Source organism: Antennarius striatus, chromosome 5, assembly GCF_040054535.1.
Source record: "Antennarius striatus isolate MH-2024 chromosome 5, ASM4005453v1, whole genome shotgun sequence".
NCBI classification, from domain to species: domain Eukaryota; kingdom Metazoa; phylum Chordata; class Actinopteri; order Lophiiformes; family Antennariidae; genus Antennarius; species Antennarius striatus.
The window spans coordinates 14,511,234-14,535,995 of NC_090780.1; the positions used below are offsets into that span (position 1 = coordinate 14,511,234).

At 41.0% G+C, this 24,762-nt stretch overlaps 2 protein-coding genes across 4 annotated transcripts; both read left to right on the forward strand.

Moving 5' to 3' along the window:
• The first annotated feature begins 225 nt into the window (after positions 1-225).
• On the forward strand, positions 226-3,549 carry apof (apolipoprotein F). Its single transcript, XM_068315904.1, has 2 exons — positions 226-924; positions 1,512-3,549. Exon 2 carries the CDS (start codon positions 1,554-1,556, stop codon positions 2,811-2,813), a length of 1,260 nt encoding a protein of 419 aa, XP_068172005.1. The 5' UTR covers positions 226-924; positions 1,512-1,553; the 3' UTR covers positions 2,814-3,549.
• A 5,137-nt stretch (positions 3,550-8,686) lies between these two features.
• Positions 8,687-24,483, forward strand: stat2 (signal transducer and activator of transcription 2). 3 transcript variants are annotated; one of them, XM_068316387.1, is made up of 24 exons: positions 8,688-8,947; positions 9,226-9,360; positions 9,481-9,628; positions 10,303-10,395; positions 10,520-10,612; positions 10,707-10,785; positions 10,921-11,000; positions 11,795-11,946; positions 12,136-12,294; positions 12,406-12,495; positions 13,429-13,488; positions 13,608-13,628; positions 13,741-13,834; positions 14,121-14,165; positions 14,932-15,015; positions 15,156-15,254; positions 16,454-16,589; positions 18,024-18,076; positions 18,511-18,596; positions 18,719-18,855; positions 19,315-19,503; positions 19,674-19,728; positions 19,954-20,045; positions 22,047-24,483. In XM_068316387.1, exons 2-24 carry the CDS (start codon positions 9,230-9,232, stop codon positions 22,274-22,276), a joined length of 2,406 nt encoding a protein of 801 aa, XP_068172488.1. In that variant the 5' UTR covers positions 8,688-8,947; positions 9,226-9,229; the 3' UTR covers positions 22,277-24,483. The 3 variants fall into 3 exon arrangements, with proteins under 3 accessions (XP_068172489.1, XP_068172488.1, XP_068172487.1); XM_068316386.1 differs by having other exon boundaries at positions 9,229-9,360; XM_068316388.1 differs by lacking the exon at positions 19,954-20,045 and having other exon boundaries at positions 8,687-8,947; positions 9,229-9,360; positions 22,047-22,200.
• Positions 24,484-24,762: the final 279 nt, after the last annotated feature.

Sequence of the window (24,762 nt, forward strand, 5' to 3'; positions counted from 1 at the left end):
AGACTTGCAAAAACAATTAAAATGATTTAGCTCACTTATTAATTAAAAATAAAGGAACTGATGCATTTGTGTCATTCTGATCCAAACAAAAATATGTTTTCTTATTTAGATAAAACTGCAGGATTCGCTATACAGTAATCAAAATCCCCCATCGTTGGTTTATTAACCTATTTTAAAAACTGTGCACAATCACAGTCCTGCAAACAGCTTTTCTTCTAAGTTCATGGTTTTCGTATAGGTCAGATATGGTACACAGTGAAACACAGTCATTATCAGTGCTCTGAAGGCCAAAGAGGGAGAATCCTGCCAACAGCATTGCAGAAGGGGGCGGGTCTATAGGATAATACTGTAAATGAAATCCCTTTCTTGGTTAAGATACAGGAGACTGGTTTGCAGCTGTGAACAGATATGTTAGTCCAAAAATGTAAAAATTCTTACATTTCAAATACTCAGTCTTTTCCTCAGATAGACATTTTTATCTCACTTTTTTTGGCTATACATGAGACAGATTTGCTCACGGCATGAAGTAAGAGTTCTTTCAAGTAACTGGGTCAAAAACAAACCCTTCCAACTGACAGAGAGGGATAGGACAGAGGGGGATGAGAGGATATGAGGGCAAACAAACAAAACCACTTTAGGACACATGTACTTTCCCCCACGTGAATCAATATTCAAGACCTGATCTCCCCGTTAAGCAATGAGGGCAAAGAGAAGAGGGAGCTGAAAGGCGGACGAGACAGAGGGAGGGCCATGGGTTGTTTTCTATTAAGATGGAGCTTCTCATTGGAGCGAAGAGAAAGAAGATCGCTATACTTGTTTTGAGAAACAACAGAGAAAAAAAGGATAACAACAAAGTACCCTAGTTGCTCCAGCCATCTTTTTTGCACTGCGGAATTCTGCACTCCGTATCGGATTTTTCTCAAGGTAGGTCAAAAAGATCCAAAATGGTATTAAAAAGCAAAGTTGTGAGTAGACCAGCATTTCTATGGGCAGGCATGCTTCTCCACATAGATACAACACACTGTTATGCATCAGTGACAAATTTCTTAAGAAATAATTTTAAGATATAGCTTTAATTCTTTTTGTTTCAATGATGTTTAATTTCTGCTCTCTTCCAATGTGAGGACACTGGGATAGTGTGCTACTATCACAAACAACTCACAATCTTTAATATTAAAGTTGCATATAATATTAACATAAATAGCTTTTCCCCACACAAACAGATTAAAATGACTAATTCATACAATTATTGACAGATTATTGGTTGTAACTGTAGAAAAAATCTAAATTATAATGTGTAATTCATTTACTATTTTCTATGGTTTGCAGAGACAATGCACTTACATAAACCCGCTTACCAACCAATCAATTACTGGCAGTAAAAGACAAATATTCTCAAATTCACACTTCAGAACCAGACTGCATTAATAAAAGCTTTGTTAAATATGCACAATCAGCACTAATTGTTTGAGTTGTTGGTTTTTTCCTTTATGCTCTTGTGTTTATCGCAGCGACTTTTGAGGGAGAAAAAGAACAGCTGCAACAACAGTTAAATGATGTCCTCTAAGTTGAAGTGGCTGATTGTGATCCAGCTCCTGCTGACTGAACAGACTCTGTGCAGGGTTCCACCTCCTCCAGCACTGACAAACACCCTGCTTCCAGGAAATGACCTCCAAGAAAAATTGGGTGAGACAGCCAAACAGTCTCTCCAGCTTGAACCCAAGACATCAAGAGTTCAAGCTGCCAAACAGATAATATTTGATCTTAGGTTTAAACTTCAGAAGCATGTTCAGAATCATCTCCACATCCAAGGGAATGTCAGCTGTGAAGAAGTGCTGTCTGCCAGCACCATGGATGACCCATCATCCTCCATGTTTCCCCAGGAGCTTCTGGGGCTTTCTTTAGTGCCTGTGCTGGTGGTGGCAGGCTGCCCACAGGAGGCACAGACCCTGGTCCTAAAACTGTACAACTTGTTGGGAGTCAGGGATACAGAGGAGCTCCTCATGAAAGTGGAAAGTTTGATAGAGAAGAAGATGAGCAAGTCTGCATCCATGCCTGCATCTGGATCAACAACTTCACCTTTGAAGAGGCATAAGGAGCGCCATATAGAGGCTGTGATGTTTAACATTCAACAGCTAGCCATGGTGGGAGAAGGTTCCTCAATACATGCAGAGCATTGCGATGACTGGACCAGACTGAATGGGACTTCATTAGTGGGAACAGAGGCGGACGGAGGCACAGAGGATCTGACAGAGGCTGTGAGAACCTGTGAAAGACTGGGAGTTCTGTGTGCTGGTGTCACCAGAAGAGGGCTACTCAAACCTGGAAAGTACCAGGCAGTGTTAAAGAAAGGAAGTCGTATCCTGCCAGCAGAATTCATAGAGGATGAATGCTGGATCCGTCAGTGCAAAGGAGAAGAAGATGCTTCCATCCCTGTTGCTTCAGGTCGACGGGTGAGGCGTAGCTCACAGGGAAGATGCATCAACAAAAGCGAGGAGCGTGTGTATAATGTGGTGGAGTGGATTCCTGCGGTCAGTACCCTCTACAACCTTGGCACAGCTGTGTATTATGCCTCAGTTAACTGCTCTGAGACAGCCAAGGAGAGAGCCATCCTCAGCGCCGTTGATCTCGGCACAGACGCCCTCATGGTTGCCACAGGGGGTACGGCTGGAGTGGCAGGTTATGCGCTTGGTGCAGGCGTGAAGACTGGTGTAAAAGCTGGCGTCAAGTACCTGCTGAACTCCATGAAGCAAGAAGATGATTTACTAGTGAACCAGTTCAGCTGGGAGGCGGGCTTCATGACCCTCGAATAGACTGAGGGATCAGTCTGTGAAGCTTTAGCAACAAATATTATTAGAATTAGTTTAAAAGTTGTAAGATGATCAGTGTCTGTAAACTGTTTCAGGAGATTCCTCATAATCTAGATTTGGATAATAAGATCACACTTTGTTTACCCACATGTAAATACAACACAGTGTTTGTTATTAAACGTAATGTCAGTTAATCTGCAAATGTAAGTACATTAGTTGGATTTTAGGTTGAAGTGTACTGAAGATGACACATTTATTTGAAAAAAAAAAAGGATAGTTGTGTTTTAAATCTAGAAGGTTTTTGTTTTAGACAATGTGGTTTTTTGTGTATAATAATGTGTACAATGAATCCAACAGTCGAGCAGTTTATGATGCTAAGCAGTAACTTTTGAAGAACTGGTCTCAGGAAATCAAACCTTCAATCCCTGGTGGTTTTGTTTTGCTCTCCACCTTGTGTCTTCATTCTATTGTTTTGTTTTTTCTCAAATCAAATGTTTTTGTCATGTCACAGCCATGTTCTTACCTCTGGTGTAACTAAAAGGGCATTAGATGGACAACTCAGCTTATCCATCCATTCATTTTCTTGGAGATGAGATGATCACTATCGTCTCGTCTACAGTTACTTATCCGCCTTGCGGGTCACGGGTCTGCTAGAGCCTATCCCAGCTGTCACAACTCAATTTGGTTGTTTTTGATGCGTTTTTTCTTCTTTAAATGACAATAAATTTTGAATGATAAATATTTGTGTATGGTGCATGTCAGTTTAGCACAGATTCGTATTGTTTGTATTTTAACATAATGAAAAAAATAGAAAATGGTCATATTGACATGGAAGCTAGCCCATATCTTACCTCCTCTCTTGAAACTTTTACTGATTGAACCCTTTTTTCTTTTCTGCACATAAAACATGTCACATATGTATAACACCGTCTGTATACCTCACATTGGTTTAATCCCACACTAGTTTCCTCTCCCTTTATACCTATGAAACCCTCAGACGTTACCATCCTCTTTGCCAGTCAAAGAAACTTGATCTGAGTCTCCTTTGCAGCTGTATTGCCGTACTGACCTTGAAGAAGCACTAATAAAATAATACAGAAGACACATTGTTGACCACTCTCATTAATAATATTAATGAGAGTAATATTATTAATAATAATAATATCGTAATCCATCCATCCGTCCATCATCATCTGCTTATCCGGGGCCGGGTCACGGGGGCAACAGTCTCAGCAGGGATGCCCATACTTCCCTCTCCCCAGACACCTCCTCCAGCTCTTCCAGGGGGAGCCCAAGGCGTTCCCAGGCCAGCCGAGAGACATAGTCCCTCCAGCGTGTCCTAGGTCTTCCTTGAGGTCTCCTCCTGGTAGGACATGCCCAGGGACTAATCCAGGAGGCATCCAGAACAGATGCCTGAGCCACCTCAGCTGGCTCCGCTCAAGGCAGAGGAGCAGCGGCTCTGCTCCAAGCTCCTCCCTGGTGACTGAGCTCCTCACCCTATCTCTAAGGGTGCGCCCAGCCACTCTACGGAGGCAACTCATGTCAGTCGCTTGTATCCGGGACCTTGTCCTTTCGGTAATGACCCAAAACTCATGACCATAGGTGAGAGTAGGAACGTAGATTGACCAGTAAATCGAGAGCTTCGTCTTGCGCTCAGCTCCTTCTTCACCACAACCACACATCATTGCAGAAGCTGCAGCGATCCGTCTGTCACTCTCACGTTCCATCCTTCCCTCACTCGTGAACAAGACCCCAAGATACTTAAAATCCTCCATTTGGGGCAAGGACTCTTCACCAACCTGAAGAGGGCAGACCACCTTTTTCCGGTCGAGAACTATGGCCTCGGATTTAGAGGTGCTGATCCTCATCTCACTCACGTCACACTCGGCTGCAAACCGTCCCAGTGCACGCTGAAGGTCCAGGTTTAATTAGGCCAACAGGACAACATCATCTGCAAGAAGTGGAGATGAAATCCTTTGGTCCCCAAACCGGACTCCCTCCGGATCCTGGCTACGCCTAGAAATTCTGTCCATAAAAATTATGAACAGAACCCGTGATAGAGGGCAGCCCTGCCGGAGTCCAACATGCATCTGGAACAGGTCTGACTTACTGCCAGCAATGCGAACCAAGCTCTGGCTTCGGTCATACAGGGACAGGACAGCCCTCAGCAAAGGGCCCTGGACCCCATACTCCCGAAGCACTCCCCACAAGATACCATGAGGGACACGATCGAATGCCTTCTCCAGATCCACAAAAACATATGTAGACTGGTTGGGCAAACTCCAATGAACCCTTGATGGAGAGTATAGAGCTGGTCCAGTGTTCCACGACCGGGACGAAAACCGCATTGTTCCTCCTGAATCCGCAGTTTGACTATAGGTCTAATCCTCCTCTCCAGTACCCTGGAAAAACTTTCCCCGGGAGGCTGAGGAGTGTTATCCCCCTATAGTTGGACACACCCTCCGGTCCCCCTTTTTGAAAAGAGGGACCACCACCCTGGTCTGCCAATCCAGAGGTACTGTCCCCGACTGCCATGCGATGTTACAGAGACGTGTCAACCATGAAAGTCCCTGTACATCCAGAGACTTCGAATCTCATCCACCCCCGGTGCTTTGCCACCGAGGAGTTTGGCAACCACCTCGGTGACTTCAGCTTGGGTGATAGACGAGTCCACCTCTGAGACCTCAGTCTCTGCTTCCTCTGTGTAAGACATGGCAGCGGGATTGAGGACATCGTCGAAGTTTTCTTTCCACCGCCCAACAATATCCTCAGTCGAGGTCAGCAGCTCTCCGCCTCTACTGTAAACAGTGTTGGCTGTGCACCACTTTCCCCTCCTCAGGCGCCGTATGGTTTGCCAGAATTTCTTCGAGGCTGACTGATAGTCTTCCTCCATGGCCTCTCCAAACTCCTCCCAGACCCGAGTTTTTGCCTCCCTGGTTATTTGAGCTGCAGTACGCCTGGCCTGCCTTTACCTGTCAGCTGCCTCCGGAGTCATACAATTCAACAAGATTTGTTAGGACTCCTTCTTGAGCTTGACAGCATCCCTTACTTCTGGTGTCCACTGGTTACCGCTGTGACAGGCACCAGAGATCTTGCAACCACAGCTCCGAGCAGCTGTTTCGACAATGGAGGCGGAGAACAAGGTCCACTCTGACTCAATGTCCCCAGCCTCCTGTGGGATCTGGGAGAAGGTTTCCCGGAGGTGGGAGTTGAAGACCTCACTGACAGAGGGTTCTGCCAGACGTTCTCAGTAGACTCTCAAAACACGTTTGGGTCCGCCAAGTCTGTCCGGCCTCCTGCTCTGCCAGCGGATACAACTCACCACCAGGTGGTGATCTGTTGACAGCTCTGTTGATAGCTCTGCCCCTCTCTTCACCCGAGTGTCCAACACACGCAGTCGGAGGTCTGATGATACGACAACAAAGTCGATCATCGACCTCCGGCCTAGGGTGTCCTGGTGCCATGTGCACTTATGGACATCCCTGTGGTTGAACAATGTGTTTGTTATGGACAAACTGTGACTAGCACAGAAGTCCAATAACAGACCACCACTCGTGTTCAGATCGGGGAGGCCATTCATCCCAATCACCCCTTTCCAGGTCTCACTGTCATTGCCCATGTGAGCGTTGAAGTCCCCAAGAAGAACAATGGAGTCCCCAGTCGGAGCACTATTCAGTACTCCTCCCAGGGACTCCAAGAAATCCGGGTATTCTGCACTGCCATTTGGCCCGTAGGCCAAAATGACAGTGAGACACCTGTCCCCATCCGAAGGTGCAGGGACGTGACCCTCTCTTTCACCGGGGTGAACTCCAACATACGACGGCTGAGCTGTGGGGCCACAAGCAAGCCAGCCCACCGTCTCTCACCTTGGACAACACCAGAAAAGTGGAGAGTCCAGCCCCTCTCAAGGGTTTGGCTTCCAGAGCCCAAGCTGTGGGTGGAGGTTAGTCCAACTATATCTAGTCGGTCTCTATCGCTCCGTCACTGCCTTGCTTTTGGGTAGGTGCTCCTAAAGTCTTTGCTGGTGCTACTAACTTCTAAATTTGGGAGCACCAGTGCTACCAAGAAAAAAAGTTAATTTCGAGCCCTGGACAGACCCCAATCTAGACCAGTTCTGATAGGAACAGAGGAGGTGGAGATTGTGCAGACCTATAAATATCATGGGCTGTGGCTAGACAACAAGCTTGACTGGACCAGCAACACGAGCTTGCTGTAAGAAAGCACAGAGCACAATGTACTTTCTGAGGAGGCTGAGGGCATTCAACATCTGCAGGAAGCTCCTGTGGATGTTCTGTCAGTCTGTGGTCGCCAGTGTCCTGTCGTTCGCTGTGGTGTGTTGGGGAGGGAGTGTGATTAAGGCAGATCTCTCCAGGCTGGACAAGCTGATCAGGCGGGCCAGCTCGGTGGTCAGGATGAAGCTGGACCCTCTGGCAACGGTGGCAGAAAAGAGAACGTTGGACAAACTGCTGGACATCACGGACAATGTAAGCCACCCTTTGCCCACCGTTACCAACATCCAGAGAAGCCTGACCAGCCAGAGGCTGCGCCTCCCAATATGCAGGACAAACAGACTTAAGAACTTGTTCATCCCCAAAGCCATTAAACTGCTCAACTCCTCTCTGAGGGAGGTAAAGAAGAAGAAAGTTCACACGAGGGCTGAGGGATGATAAACAATACAAACACTATAGACATTTCACTATACTCATACTTAACTGGGCCTGTTTATTTATTTTTTATTTCTATGCTGAAGGAAAATATAATCAAATATATTCTCAGGTTTTGTATTTACTTTGTATTTCATCTAATAATGATATAGCTAAATACATTGTGTAATGGGCGTCCACCGTTTAGCGGCGGATGCTGGCTGTGTAATTTGTTTGGCTCTTTGTTGTAGGTGGAGACACTGGAGACTGGTACGGGAGACTGGTATGTGAGACTGATACTGGTGACTGACACTGGAGAACCAAATAAGGAAAAACAACCAGCCAGAGAAAGACTTGATGCATATGTGTTAATGTATAGCGGCTCATCCTTAAGGTGGAGCCTAGAGACGGGCATAATAAATATCTGAGGTTCTCTGGAATGTGTTGTTCCTGCCCCTTGTCACGGTTCAGACAACACCAGATTTTGTGTTAGGGACAGAGAACCCAGATCTGCTTAGAAATAATTTATTAGGATAAAAATACATATTTGATAAACGAGACGGTTTGTTTCTTGTTCTTCCTTCCGGTTTTGAACACGCACAACTGCTCTGGGTGGACTTCGGGATAAAAGTTTAACTAACAGTTAAAATGCCTATTTATGATTTTCTATTTGTATACTCTTGATGGGTTGAGAGAAGAGGATTCAAAGGACAGGGCTAGATGGAGGAAATTGATTCGCTGTGGCGACCCCTGAAGGGAAAAGCTGAAAGGAAAAGAAGAAGATACTCTTGATGAGTTATTTATTAATCTTTGTATTTGGTGTTGTACTACTGTACTTTCTATGTGCTGGTGCTTTCTGTGTGTTTTTTCTGTGTTTTGTGTACTCACTGTGTGCGAAGGAGAAATTAATTTCCCTGATGGAACCTCCTTAAGGAATAATTTAAGTTATACTCTACTCTCTACTCATTTCAATTATTGTTCATACATTCTCATATTTCCAGTTGCTGCTTGTTTCCATGTAAAACTGTAAATGCGTCAAAACGTACCTCCCTCACATTCGCAACTTGATTTCTCAGGAAATGGGCAGACAAATGGCCGTAAGTTTCTATTTTGTACGCCACGCCCTAAACCACAGAGTGACGTTAAATTAAACCAATAGAACGTGAGATATTGTAACCATATCGACCAATGGGGTGTTACGTATGAGATTACCCGGAAACTGCAATTTAATTGCGCTTGCGTTAGAGCCAAAATGGTGCCCGGTGGCTAATTTATGTTGAGCTCCTTGGGAGGGACAAATACATCAAATGAAACTGAGAGAGAAATGAAACCTACGACAGGAGGAAATAACAGTCAGGCGTCACACATTGGTGCTGCGCTGTGTTATCAAGAGTGGCTCCAGCTGGCTAATAAAACGAGAAACGACAGCTAGCTGTTCGCCTTTCAAATCATATTTAACTGCAAGTGATTCTAAGTGGATTCGTACAGACCTTCGTAAGTATTGTGGAATAATGTGTTGCCATTAATTGGCAATCGTTGTTATAGTTAAGGTTGACTGACACTTAAAAAAAACTGTTTAAAAACACGGGTAACTTGTTAAAAACATCGTAATCTGCAGCCATGCAATCTACATACAGTGGCGCAAATTATTCACTCATCCTCGCACAGACTTTTATGAAGCCTTTAAACTTCAGAACAGGTTAGCCATAGCTCCCTAACTGCGCCATAGGTGTGGGTTGTTTAGGTTCCTGTTGATGTTTGTGTGATCCCAGTAGGATGGCTCAGTGGGACAGACTGAACCAGCTCCCTGCGGTGTACCAGCTGCAGCTGCATGAGCTCTATGACAGGGACGGTTTGCCTATGGATGTTCGGCAGTATTTAGCAGTCTGGATAGAAAAACAGGATTGGTAAGGCAGCAATCTCTTTCCTCTTTTTTCCCCATTCATCATCCAGACCACGTTATTTAATTTGAAAATTAAAGTGGATTAGCTTTAACACCGGGATTCTCTTATTATTTTTTTCTCCAGGAAAAGAGCTGCACAGAACCATGATTATGCCAGGGTGCTGCTCCAGGTCCTGCTGGAGAATCTTGATATACAACATAGTCGCTTTTCCCAGGAGAAAGCCTTCCTCTTGGAACGGCACCACATCCGACGCTATAAATACTACTTTCAGGTCTGTGTAGATGGGATTTATGGAAATCGAAACATTAGGGTTTGGTTTTTTTTAATACCGTTTGGGAATATCCATAGTGAATTTGAAGAACATAATGGTTATGATCAGCTCCCTTCACGTCAATTATACCTAAACCTACTACCTCAACAGAAAACACAATTGTCTTCTAGCTTTCTGTTTTTCTTGTTTATACTCCCCTTGGCCTAACCTTTTTGGGGCGGCAGTGGCGCAGCGGTAGAGCAGATGCCTAGAAGATGGATCGCCCAGCCATCGGTGGTTCGAATCCCGCCAGGACATCCCTCAGAGTGTGAGCTGACGGTGGGGGGTGTCAGCTCACCTCCCAGCCACCGCTGAGGCACCCCTGAGCAAGGCGCCGCCCCCCACAAGCTGCTTGCTTGGGGCACGACCCCTCGTGCATGACCCGTCACCCTGCCTCCCCCCACCGTTCTTGTGTGATGTGATGTTACTAATTGCATACCTACAGGCCCCTAGCGTGTTGTGTTCAGGGGCCTGTCTTCAACTATGTATGCATGACTAACCTATATGTAACCACATGCAAAAGTGTAGTAAAGAGTGTAAAGATAATTTCCCCATGAGGGAAGTTCTTCTCTTGTAAATTACCGTTACCAATAAGTTTTGAGTCTGACATCCTCGTGCCCAATCTTTCCTGACAGCACTTGGGGGACCCGTGTGTCTTGGCACAGACAATCCAGTGGTTTTTGGAAAAAGAGGAAGAAATCCTGCAGAGTGCTGATATGGCTGAGCAGGTTGGGGCAATCATTTATTTGGCTAATTCATAATTCACAAACCCCTGAAGGTCATGCATCAGTTAAATGGAAATGGCATTAATGACCATATCATTGCTGTATCTGGTCCATTGCTTTGTCACAGGTCCAATGTTTACAAGTAGAGGACAAGCCCATGGAGATAAACAGTCAGCAGGAAGTTGAACGTAAAATGGCTGGCCTCAGAAATGAAGTGCAGGTGAAGATTTCTTTGCTTTATGTGATAATATTGTGCTTTCAGGATGAGAGATATTATAGTTGCCTCCTTTGTTCTGTGTACATTTGGTGTTTAGTGCATGGAACATGCAATGGTTTGCCTGGAGGAGCAACAAGATGAGTTTGATTTCAAATACCAAACCTACAAGATGGAAGGTAAGCAGACAAACATGTTTTTTGTTTTTACATGTTTTTACATGACGTGGCTTGATTGACACCTACATGCTTTCTTTTGTTGTGGTCTCTCTTTTTTGCGGAAATTGCGATTCCACCATGAAAACTGTTGTGCAGCTGTGGTAGATGAGGCTTTGATGAAAGAACGAATGAGTGTCTTTCAGGAACTTGTCAACAAACTGAATGAATGTAGAAAGGTATGACATTTAAAGAAGTCATTAATATTCTGATACAGTAATCTCTCGCCTATTCGCACTTCAAGATGCATGGCTTCACTACATTGCAGATTTTTAGTAGGAGGTCACGTGATACTGTAACAAATAAAGATTGGATTTGATTGGATTGTACGTGCATGCTGTCAGCTGACAGCATCCATGTGTGCGCTGCACTCCGAGACTCAAGGAGAAGTGTATCAAAAGTGTATTAAAGAAACACTTTTATTTAATTCCAAATTGTTTTTAACAGTCTATCAAAGTATGGGAAAAGGTAATACAGATATAAAGTGGTTTAATATCAGTATGACAGTGACACACAGTGCAGCAGCGAGCAGTCAAGCCTCACCTCAGATAGGACTACCAATCAATCAAAACAAGATTTAATTAATGAAAGAAGACGAAAGTCAGAGCTTAAATATCTGCTTCGAACTTCAGATTAGGAAATAACCCGCCTTGTTCAAACTGAGTGATACACTAGTAATGCATTTAAACAGTTTTTAATGTCAGGCTGATAATTTCATGGAAAATACGCCACTGTTTGACTCATAGAACTGACTTTAACGGTGCCTTACCACTGTGAATCTGACCGCACGTCACTGGTTCATAAACGTTTAAATTACCATATATAATAAAACAAGTATTTGGTCGTTTTTGCGGGCGGTCCTGGAACACATTAAACGCGAGTAACGAGGGATTACTGTACACTGTTATTTTCTTAGATGAATTGTATTCCAATTTTATAATTTTCTTTTTTTCTCATTTAATCCGTTTCTTAGACGACACTGTCAGACTTAAAGAAGATCCTAGACCAGACAAAGGACCTGATTGATATATTGGTGGGGAAGGAACTGGTGGAGTGGCAGAGGAGACAGCAGAAAGCCTGCATTGGTGCCCCGGACAACGATTGTCTTGATCAGCTAGAAAACTGGTATGTTTTGTCCTCTTGTTCTACTTCACTTATAATTATTGGTCTTGATAGACAGTATCTTTATATCCATTGTTCATCTGTAGATTCATAGGAAAGCTGTGCTTTTGCCTTGATTATCACTATCATAGTCCTGGTCTTTCATTTTTGTGTAATTAATTAATCTTGTTATTCTTCTTTCCTGTTTTGAAGGTTCACTTGTGTGGCAGCATGTTTGTTCCAGGTGCGGGAGTTTCTGAAAAAGCTGGAGGAGCTGGTTGGGAAGATGACCTACGCCAATGATCCTGTGAAGGCCCAAAAACCTGCATTACAGAGGAGAGCAGATGAGCTTTTAAAAGACTTACTCAAGAGGTAACTTTGCATTTATTTTTGTGCTTTCTCAAAATTTCCTCGTGAAATTGTGGATTTTTAAAATTGTCATTCATGTTGTTCACTAATATTTTATTTATTTTTACTCCTAAGTTCCTTTGTGGTTGAGACACAGCCATCCATGCCTCAGGGGAAAGGACCTCAGGTGCTTCGAACTAATGTCCAGTTCTCTGTGAAGACCAGGTCATTGTCCTGCTCCAGGCAATCATTACCATATATGTATTACAGGTTTTTTTACAACATTTCTAACAGAAATATATATTTTTTCACGATAACATACAATACAACAACAACAACAATATTTGTACAGCATAAACTCAATATACAGAAAAAAACTGTCATTCCAAAACATCTTAATCAAACACCTCTGTGACAAGACAGGACTTGGGCCGAAGACAAAAACCATGTCTTGTCAAGGAGATCTACCCGGACATGGTGTCTGGCATTTCTGGTTCTTCTTATGCTGATAAAGCGACAACATTTTGGTTTAAATAATTGAATGCTATATAAAGGTGTTGTGAAGTCGTAATTGACAGCTTAACCCCGCTCACAGATAAGTTGGATTTGACCTCAGTACTATTGGTCCTGTGTTCAGTCACTCCCTTACAGAACTCAGATTCAAATCATGTCACCATTGCAAGATAGCATTGGCTTGTATTCAGGATACTTTGACCTCACTTTTTGACAGTGAGAGGACCAAATATCAGACCAAAAAATACACTTGCTCTTGTTGTATTCTAATTATTAAATCCATTGTGAGGAAGTTAGGTGTCCATTTTCATAATTAAATACAGCCTCTTGAATAAAATAATTATATATTGGCAGGTTGGATCTAGAAGTGTGCAAGACATTTGAAAGAGTGCAGTATAGCCTTAAGTAATACAAAACAGACTACTATAATACTACATGTCATCGTAATGGAATAATTTTACTCGGGTTGTTATTGATCGAATTTCCCACGTAAACATTAGTTCTGCGTAAGGGGGTGAGAAAGAGAACGGGACTTTGCCTTTCAGAATGTAAGATGTTCCAAATTTTGTGTCATTCACTTCCCTCTAAGGCATCTGCACAAGGAATTGAAATCTTTAATCTTTAAAATTAAATTTATATTTTCAGACTTCTGGTTAAGTTTCCTGAGCTGAACCATTCCATGAAAGTGAACGTGTCCATGGACAGGTGAGATTCCTCTTTAGCTTTAGTAAACCTCACTATGCACACAGGAAACATGCAGCGTTTGGCTCTAATTTTTGTTTCCCCTCTGTGGTCTGATTTCTTTTTCTCCATCCTGAAACTAGGAAAACTCCTAAGATAAAAAGGTATTTGTTTCTGCCTAACTTCAGTTTCAGTTTAAAACGTATAAGCTGTGTTGAAGGTGAACATTTGATGTGATTGTATATATATATTTTTTTGCAATTGGTGTATTTGTAGATGTCGACGTTTTAACATTGTGGGAACCACAACCAAGGCTTTGAACATGGCTGAGAGTCACAGTGGAGGCATGGTTGCAGATTTTAGACATCTAGTAAGTGATAATGAATTTATATTAAAAAAAATAAAATGAAAACAGAAGACACTCCTAACAGTAGTTAGAATGAAGCGTTTTCTTAAATTTCAACATCTTTTTATAAGCATCCTGTTTTGCTAAAAAAAATTTAAGAGGTTCTAAATCTCAATGAGACTTTTTTCCTGGTAACCAAATGTTAGATGTAAAACTAAAAAAGTGCTAAAAATTTAGGTTAAACCACCAATCACTCTCTCAGATTGTAATGTTGATGTTTCAGTATTTTTTTTGTATTATTTCTCCTTAGACTTTGAAGGAGCAGAAATCTGGCGGAGGGAAAGGAGTCAGTGATGTGAGTTGACTTTGGCAACTGAAGGACATGCCTATTTATCAATTTAGAATTCATGAAGATGACTTGCTAATAACTATTCTTTATATATTTTGCTAAACAGTATGCTAAAACATGTATATTAAATATGCAATGACTATAAACTCCAATTTATTCCATCTGAAGCCATATTTTTGACATTTTTGGACGCTTTTCATTTTACCTTAGAGTTATAATTGTTAAAATGATTTTAGTCACTGGATACTTTGTTTACCTGCTGCCGTTTACCTCACCCCGCCAACTCACTGAGTTCAGTAAAAGAGACCACTAGTCCGAAGACAATCCAGTGGAGCTTCTTTCTTCCCAACATAGTCCAAAATAAGACCAGATGTTGGTTGCTCAGCTTTTATTCAGATTTACATACTTTGACAGCTTTGTAGCTACTGGGCAGAGCTATTTTTATATAATTTTAAATTAACAGCTGGATTTGCCTGTAGAGTATTCTGTAGGGTTGTTTTTTGTGTGTGTTAAAGTTGGCTTGGTTCCAGAAAATAATACATTTATTTTGTCCTATACACTCTAGTCAGTTCTTACTAATGAAAACCTTAAGTTGTGTGACTAGCTAGAAACTAAGGGGGGCTTTGGAACAGCCCCCCCCCCCCCTTTATTGTGAGATCAGCAGTTTTCACTGCAGCTTTGGGTCCTATTTTTTGTTTGAAAATCTACTGTTGCTCAACAAAATATGAACAATCTAATGATAATCCATCTTTTTGCATTTTTGCGTCAACAGATTTCCCTTAGTGTCACAGAGGAGCTGCACATCATCTACTTTGACACTGTATTTGAACTGAAAGGCTTGTCAGTTGAGCTGCAGGTAAAAGTTGTTTTCTGCTATTTGTTGTATGGTAGCCTAAATAAAAAAATCTATCTAAATGTCCTCTGAGCCAAAGTTAAACAATTGTATTTGGAACTATAACCTAAATATGAACTATTTTTCCTTTGCATATGACCCAGTCCTCTTCTCTCCCTGTGGTCATCATTTCCAACTCCAGCCAACAGCAGAGTGCCTGGGCATCTGTCCTCTGGTTCAATATGATCAGTCAGGACACCAAGGTATGAGACCCCATGAAGTGACCGCTTACATTTGTACTCTTTCTTGTTGTGCGCACACACACGCAGAGACACAGACATATGCACACACACACACACACAGAAACATGCACACGCACCCAGAACGATTCCAAAAGCAGATAAAGTGGAAGAAAAGAGATGGATGGGAGAAATTATAATCGCTGTTTGAGGTCAGTTAAATGCCATTACTACTTTAAATAAGAAAGACAAACAATTACACAACAAATAACACACACACATGACACATGATACTTTCCTCCACCCGTTCCATCCTGCCTGTACATGCTTCTTCACCTCTTTTCCACACTCTCCATTGCTCTGGACTGTTGACCCTAAGTACTTAAAATCCTCCACCATCTTGATCTCTTCTGTAACCTCACTCTTTCACTTGGGTCCCTGTCATTCACACACATCACCGCTAACATGTTTTATTCATTTTTTTTGTAGGTTTGATTGATATATTTAGCTCCTCAGTTAATGTTGCTGAACTGAATTTTAATTTTTTTAAATTATTTATTGGTTTTATTTAATTTTATTTTTCAGTATCAAATGGTGCAATTAGTTAGTAAAAATGTTTACAGTTTAAACAAGGTTTTTTAATTTCAGGCAAATTAATGCACTTAAAACTTTTCCATTATAGACTAACAAATAATGTTAATAAAGTTATTCTTTGTTATAAACTGAACTATAGTTCTTTGTTCCTTTTTTTTTTTAACTTTAATGCTAATAAGGATACAATGTTATGCTGAGGTGTACTTATCACAATTTTATAGACAATTGATATTATTTATAGTCGTGACGAAGAGTAGGTGGTGCGCGAATTGTTTTCTTCTTGCTGGGGGGGGGGGGCAAAACAGAAAATAATTGAAGCACTGCCATAATGTCACATACACACACACATACATACATACAGTATATACAGTATGTATATACACACATGTGGGAGGAAGTTGGAGGACCTGGAGGGAACCCAAAAAAATACGGGGAGAACATACAAACAGAAAGGACTCAAACACTCACAGCTACCCACTGCGACACAGGTCTACCCGCAATTATAGATTGAACTTTGATAAATAACGATTTATGACCAATTCAGCTTACAAACAGCAAACTGTGTTTTTAGGTTGAGGACTACTTAAATATATAGTGTTTGTGTGTGTAAAATGCATTTGTTTCTCCAGGATGTCATGTTCTTTGCCAATTGTCCTCCAGCCACATGGTCACAGTTTGGAGAGATGCTGAGCTGGCAGTTTCTGTCTGCCACTAAACGCGGTCTGAATGATGATCAGCTGGAGATGATTGCATGTAGACTCTTTGGTAATTCCTGCTTTTATTTTCATTGCATGATTTTGCTTTTGTTTGTGGATGCTATGTCCACAAATCATATGGGAGTCAGACATTTGAGAAAACACTGATCTGATTTTCTCAAAATTTACAGAAAAGTATTTTGCATTTTAGACTGACTGGGTTTATACTTCAAGAAAAACAAGTATTTAAATATATTCCCATTCTACTTATAAGATTCAAATGATTAAAAAAGAAGAATTGTTTCAAGTTAAGTGTGGATATGAGTATGTTTATATGTATACTTGTGTGTGTGTGTGTGTGTGGTGTATATATAGATATATACATATATATAGGTATATACTTAAGAAATTAATTGGTTCTGGAAGAAATTTCGTAAGTAGAGACGCGTTTTCCATGCAAATGCCCTAATCCGTTCCAAGCCCCCCACAATTCAGACATAAATGTTTTATAAAGCATAAAAATGCATCAAACCATGTAACAAATATACAATTAGATTATTGCACAATAAATGAGAGTTGTGCATAATGTGAAAAACAAAGAATAGAGTAAAGAATAAAAATGATGGTCATTTACCTTTTAACTGCTGTCCTCATTGTTTTTTGCCCTCTTTGGTTCATGCGCTCTTGCCTCACCATGCTGAACAACAGAGTGAATTCCAGTCCTCCTTTTGAATTTTTCCAACCACCCACGCAATGCCTTAAACTCCTTAAACTTCCTTTTGTTTTAATAACATGGCGATTGTAGATGCATTACGGCCATATTCTTTGGCGAGATCAACCAAACGCGTCCCTTTATCATGCTCTTCTATTATCTCTTTCTTTGTTTGTATGGGCAAAAAACTCTTTCCTTCATCTTGTCTGTTCCTCTTTTCTCTGTCACTTTCTTGGGGTCCATAGTGAATACTGTAAAAGTTAATATATTTGCGTAAAACTATCAGAACATGTCATGGGTCGAAGGCCGAATGAGGAGGACACTGCAGAGACACCTATCTAGCTACACACAGAGGTCCTTCTTAGCCAATGGGATGCCAGGATGCTAGGTAATAGCCAATAGCAGAGCAGCTATAAGAATGTTGCGTTGAGGGACATTTGGGAGCTGCGAGTAGCAGCCCATACTGTATTTTTACCTTTCGTAACTCAAAATTTCTTTCGTAAGTAGAGGCAATATTTTCCTGTTGAGGCGTTTCGTAAGTAGAAAATTTCGTATGTAGAGACATTCGTAAATAGAGGTACCAGTGTATATACAGTAGATATACTGTATATATATTGTATACAGCCTCTGGAAATGGAATGCACCCAGCAGCTCTTGTGCAGTTCTCAGTCCGACTATAAGACCTATGCTGTTTTCAAGCATCCTTTACTGTTTAGCATTTTTGAGCATTTTTTTTTTATGATAAACTGTCGAAGAGGGAGAATTCAGACCTCATTTTTTTTGTCCCACCAGGTCAGAGACAGAGCTATGATACCTGTTTAGTAACTTGGTCAAAATTTTGCAAGGTAAGAATAAAGAATCATGGAATAATAAATGCATCTCAGTGCACTTAAGCGACTAAATGTTAACAATAACAAGCTAAAATATATTAATGGTCTCTCGAATTTCTCCTCTAGTGTCACCACGCTTGTCAAAAATTGTTAGTGTAATAATGTTAAGAAAATTGTTTTAACTTTTGTTATTGCAAGCATGAATGCATAACTCATCATTTTGGTCATGCCTTCAGTTGTGTTATGACCATCTATTAATATATTTGCAGCGCCAAACAGGAATTAAATACATTTATCTCACTGTAACTGATTAATAACAAAAGGCTCCCTATTCATTTAATATGATTTTTTTTAACAGTGAGTATTCGAGCCTCAGAGCAGGTACACTAGCATGGCTTATTTCTTAAAACACATGTTGATGTATATTTTTTTCCACCCACTGGTCATAGGAAAATGTCCCTGACACTTTCTGGGTATGGTTTGATGGCATCTTGGTGATGGTGAAAAAATTCCTGGAAGATGTTTGGAGTGATGGGTGAGGTTTTTTTTTACTTGTCTATAATGAGTCTAATACAGACTAAATTATCTCCTGGCTGAAATTAATATGGAACGGGAGAAGATTCTTGCATTGAGTACAACTTTTAATCTGTTCTGTAGCCACATCATGGGCTTTGTGAGCAAAGAGAAAGAGAGGGCCCTCCTGAAGAGAAAACAGAGAGGCACGTTTTTGTTGCGCTTCAGTGAAAGTGTCATCGGAGGAATCACCTTTTCTTGGGTGGAAATCGATGACAATGGTGAGTATTTTTTCTAGAATTTTACAATAGCATGCTGCCACTGTGTTAGTACTGTTACCTCACAGGAAGTAGGTTCTGGCTTTGAATCCATACTTGGGGTCCTCTTCAATGGATATGGTGTATTATCTATTTATCTCTGGGGGTTCCATCCAAGTGCTCCAGCTTCCTCCCACAGCCCAAGAACATGCTCTACGGTGGATTGGTGACTCTAAATTGCCCACAGCTGTGAATGTGAACACAAATAGTTTTGTCTTTTTCATACCAGCCCTATGATGACCTGATGAACATTTCAGTATGCACCCTACTGCTTATTGAATGCCAGATTGGATGGGCTCTAGCCTCCCTGTGACTTTGCAAAACATCAGTGGTTCTAAATAAATAGATGGATGTACATTATAAGATAAACAAACAAGCTTCTTGCAATTTCATTTTTGTCTAATAATTTTCTGACTATTCTAGGTAAACCAGATCTAAAGACAGTCCAGCCTTTCACCACAAATGACCTTTCCCAGATCCCCCTACCTGAAATTATTAGGAATTTCCAGATCTTACAAGCTGACAACATCCCAGAAAACCCTCTACTATACTTATATCCCGACATCCCTAAAAACAAGGCTTTCGGAAAATACTACTCTGAGAAGACTGGAGGTAAGGGCGAAAACTGACTTGAATATGTTATGGAATTGAAATTTGCCCCCAAAAATAAAACTGCACTCTGCATTTGTTTCTCTGATCGTATTCGAATGTTTTGCATTTGATAGTTTGGATGTTGCACAAAGCAATCACATCTAAACCCTTTTTTTTTTTTTTTTTTTTAGATGACAGTCCTTACATAGAATACATCAAAACCAAGCTGGTGTTTGTTTCAAAGGAGTAAGTATATGATTATTTTAGCCATTTCTAGCCTGATTGCCTGACTTCTTGCTGAACTGAACTTCAGCAACAACAAAAAAAAACCCTTAGATCATATTATTTGTGCAGAAGTCATAATCTAAACTAAAAATGTACTTATTTTTTTCACTTACTCAGAAGCATTGATCCCACAATCCCTTTTTTTTGTTGCATTTATCTGTAATGACTTTGTCATTGGTCATGTAGGAACACAGTGGAGGCCAGGTCACTCCTGGTTTCTGACATGGTACAGGGTGGTTGTCTTCAGCCAGTGAATGGCCTGTGTGGAGAGGCAGCTGGTGAGTCATGGCTCTCCTTGCTGTCCCAGCCCACTGAAACGCTAATGGAACAATTTGCTCTCCCGTCATGACAAATCTTTGTGCTGCCCTCTCTGTTCTGGTCTTTAATGAAGGGAATCAATAGGGAAGATTCCAATGTTTTGATTGAATTCCTATCCTCTGTGGCTGTTGGCTGCTTCTTTTGAATGCAGAATCTAATAAATGTGGAGATGATTGGTGTGAGCAAAACTGTCACTAACAGGTTTATTTAACTCTATAGCTTATAGATTCTGCCTTCACATGCATGAGCGGTGTGAAACTTTTCTTGGTGTGTGTATTTTACTTGACAAAACAAAATATAAGCATAGATTACAAAGACTGTGGCTATATGCACAAAGATTTATTGTGATTAATGATAAATAATGAAATCAAAGGTAAGGTTATATTTATTGTATGTTGTGATTATTGTAAATCATAGTTACTGTACTAATATGTCACCTTACATTCATCACATTACAGTCACTACACTGTAGAACTAGTTGAGTAGAACTAGTTGTACTCCCCATCAGCCAGTTGAAGAAGCCTCTTGGATGAGAGGTGAAATGTCCTCAAACCCTAAACAGGTTCAGTTGCTTCAGGTTCAACTTTCAAAGGCACACGTTTTGGGGTAAAATTGAACTGTGAGGTTGATAAACACATTTTTTAGTCACACTAAAGTAGCTGGATTTACTAGTGGGTTGGGTCTTCTTGGTTTGGTGAGTAAATCAGGGGAGCAGCTTTAAACACCACTAAACTTGTGACCCGTTTGCTGCTTGGTCTGTGTACCACACCAAGTCTCTGCAGACACCACCTCAAGTGGGTTATACTGTAAGTGATGCTTGAGAGGTGGAGCAGACATTTCAAGTAAAGCAAAACCACTTTTTGACATTTTTATACTTTTGCCAGTAATGTGTTATGCTGATCTGATATGCTGATTTGTTTGTACCACCATTGTTTTCCTTCAGTCTGTCTTACTTGTTCACCCACTGCTAGCTTGTTGCATGCAGTAACCCTAAATCCTATTCATTCACTAATGATCAAAAATAATAAGTATGAAGATATCATTCTGAGTTCTGTGATTGAGAGAGGAACATCTCACTTTACTCAGGTCAGTCTGTAACAATGCAGAAGTGCTCAAATATAAACTTTCTTGCAGTGTATATTCGCTGAAATTATTTTAGAAACATTTTATTGTGCACCTTTTGCTTTGCAGAGATTTGTGAATAGAAAATGAATGGCAGGTGAAAATAAAAAAATTCTGTTTTAACCTCATTTTCATATTAAATTTCATTGTAGGTTTTCATCAGGTTTTTCACTAGTTAACACCGAAGGAAATACCACTACTATAAATATCTTCTGACACCTGCAATAGCTTTGTGTCATGATAGGATCCTCCTCCTATTAATGAAGTGCCTTATTATACTGGCACAAGAAAGGTGCACTTAATTTCATGAAGTTTGTCAAATATAAGTGTTCTTGGTTGCAATCTCAGTGAGATACTGGAAACTTCAGTAATTTGATGGGCTGAAGAAAAACTGCATACATCATTTGACTTACACAGCCTCACATCCCTCTTGTTCATTTATTTTTTCACTTTTTTATTTTGGAGTGAATAGCCCTATTTTGCTTAGTCTCTTTTTTATGGTGGATTAATGCTGACCTTAACTGAGGCAAGTGAGTCCTGCAGTTCTTTGAATGTTGTTGTAGGGTCTTTTGTGACCTTTGGATGAGTCGGCGCTGCACCCATGGGGTGATTTTGGTCGGCTGACCACTCCTGGGAAGGTTCTGGAATCTCAAAGCTCTAGAAATGCATTCATAACATTTTCCAGATAGATTCGTTTTAATTACAGTACTTTCTTTCTCATTTATTCCTGATTTTCTTTTGGCTCTCAGCATGCTGTCCATATTCGGAAGATATTTTCGTCTGTTTCATTTTGTCAGGCAGAAACTTGACATTCTTTTTCCTTGTCTTTTTTTCTACAGAACAAAATGCTAATCCTGATCCTCTGAACCCACCGCTGGATATGTATCACCCTGATCCCATGGTATCTGGCTCTGTCACTGCCCCTGAGCAGGACTTGCTTATGTATCTCAGCGACCCCAACCAGGTTGTTTACTCCATTCCCCTACAAGATGAACAGGGACTATCTGATTTCAGTTTTCAAGAAATCAACTGCCTGTCTCCAATATTATGTGAAAATGTTTTCCTATAAGATCCCATCATTAATGCTTACCAAGCCATGGCATCATTGACCATTTTTTTAGCTACTTTGCATAGCTACATCATTCTCTTCATAAGATTGTACTATATCATGTTCAGTGACATGCGGTGAGGTTCATGGCTGGTGAGGCACTGATTTCATCATAATTAGATTTACAAACATATGAACCTACAATGTAGCTTATTCACCATTTAATTATCAACAGTGAGTGGGTTATTTTTACAGTCTCAGAGCAGAATTATTTACACGTACATACTGTAACACATAAATAAGCACATTTGATTAAAAAAAACCTGATTTTGTTACCTACATGTTTATTTATATGTTACGTTTACTTATAAATGAAGTCCATGCGCCGCTCCTTCTGAACAAAAGCAACGAAAAAATTTTGAGTTGAGATATGAAATCCTCAATTTTTATAGAAAGGCAAGGTGAGCGGAAAATAAATGAATGGCTGCACTTGACTCGCTGACTATAGATTGCAGTTTGCTGTCACTTCTTATATGGCCGACGAAGAAGAATCCTCGGCTGAATCCATGGGATCACCAGCACCCCCCACCATGAGGCCGGAGAAATGTGTGCCTCACTGAGTGCCTCTTATCGGCCATTTCAGGACCACTCAACTGAAGAAATGTGTTACACACATGCAGTTGTTGACTAAAACCCCCCCCTGTACATTATATACATTATCTAAATTATGGAAATTTACTTTATAGAGAGATAGCATTAAGGTTTTACTGTGTAGCATACCAGCACAGCGAGCCGTGTCATTGCGCAATCCATGGTGAGGCTCGGCTGGCTGGTGCCTCATCGCAGGTCTCTTCTCAGTATTTCAGCGGTAAATGTGAAAATTCAGCGATTTTGAGCAAAAATAACCTAAAATTGGTGACGATAAATCGAAAATAACTTTATAATACATATCACAGGATAAATATAACTAATTTATTTCTTCCATTTCATATTTTTTTTCTCTTGATGGCAGGTGAGTGCCTCACCTGCTTCCCCTGACCGCACGTCACTGATCGTGTTATACCTGATAACCCCTTGATGCCCCCTCTGTTAGTCCTGATTATATATGAGTCATTTTGGCAGTGAGCATTTTCTTTCCTGTGTGCACTTTGAAATCATAGAATAATCCTTTGTAAAAAAAAAAAAATCATGTAATGTCAAAGGTAGCACAGTGGGTAGCCCTGTTGCCTCACAGCAAGTAGGTTCCTGCGCGAGTTCTCCAGCTTCCTCTCACCTCCCAAAACATGCGGCTTTGATGAATTAAAGACCTTTATTTGTCATTGTACAGATGGTACAACGAGTTTGGAAGGTCAGATGGAGAGCTGGTCCTGAGCCGCTTCACTGTGGGTGTGCCGCCACTACGGACCAACACGACCTTATATTCCATAGAAGCATGTTTTTCCTGATAATGGGGAGGGTGGGGGGGACCCATTCAGACATGGAGAGAACACCAGTGACGTGCGGTCCGGGGACGTGCGGTCATGATGAGGCCGTGCCTCACCTGCCATCATGAAAGAAAAAAAATTAATAAATAAATGCTAATATTTATACAGCGATGTGTGTTATAAACTTATTTTCCGTTAAACATCACCAATTATAGGTTATTTTTACTCATCTTGCTGAATTTTCACATTTACCGCCGACATATGGAGCAGAGACCTGTGTTGAGGCACCAGCCAGCCGAGCCTCACCATGGATTGCGCAATAGCTCAGATAGCTGTGCTGGTAGCTATAAAGTGAGACCATAATGCTATCTCTCTATAAGTCACAATTAAAATGTTCAAACACGTTTGCTCTATAAACTAAATTCCCGTAATTTAGCTAATGTTTAAAATGTACAGTGTGGGATTTTTTTTGTCAACAGCTGTATGTGTGTAACGTCTTTGAGTTGAGCGGTCCTGAAACCGCTGTGAAAAGGCAATAGGTGAGGCAAAAAAATGGAGGATTAAATATTACAAAATGAAGGAAGATATGGACAATTTGTACAAAAAAGTTATTGATGCGTTTGTTCAGAGGGAGTGGCGCAAGGACTTGATTTACAAGTAAACCTGACATTAACAGGTAGGTAACAACATTACGGTTTTTTTTAATCAAATATGCTTATTTGTGTGTTTGTATGTGTAAATAATTCTGCAATGAAACTTTAACATAACCCACTCACTGTTGCTGATTAAATGGTGAATAAGCTACACTGCAAGTTCATATTTTTGTAAATATGATCACATGATCATGATGACGTCTGCCTCACCAGCCATGAACCTCACTGCACGTCATTGGAGAACACGTCAACTCATCAAAGAAAGGCCACGTTGGAAATGCTGGGGTTTGAACCCCTGACCTACTTGCCGTGAGGCAGCAGTGCTAACCCCTATGCCACCGTGCCCCTCATGACATCAAATTGTTTGTAGGTGTGAGTTTGAGTGTGCATGATTTTTCTTTTTATTTGGCCCTACGATGAGCTGGCATCT

Excerpts from the sequence above, each read along its gene's own strand:
- apof (XM_068315904.1), top strand. The coding sequence starts at position 1,554 with ATGATGTCCTCTAAGTTGAAGTGGCTGATTGTGATCCAGCTCCTGCTG.
- stat2 (XM_068316387.1), top strand. The coding sequence starts at position 9,230 with ATGGCTCAGTGGGACAGACTGAACCAGCTCCCTGCGGTGTACCAGCTG. Across the intron at positions 9,629-10,302 it reads GCTATAAATACTACTTTCAG|CACTTGGGGGACCCGTGTGT; the intron begins GTCTGTGTAGAT and ends CTTTCCTGACAG. Across the intron at positions 10,396-10,519 it reads GTGCTGATATGGCTGAGCAG|GTCCAATGTTTACAAGTAGA; the intron begins GTTGGGGCAATC and ends GCTTTGTCACAG.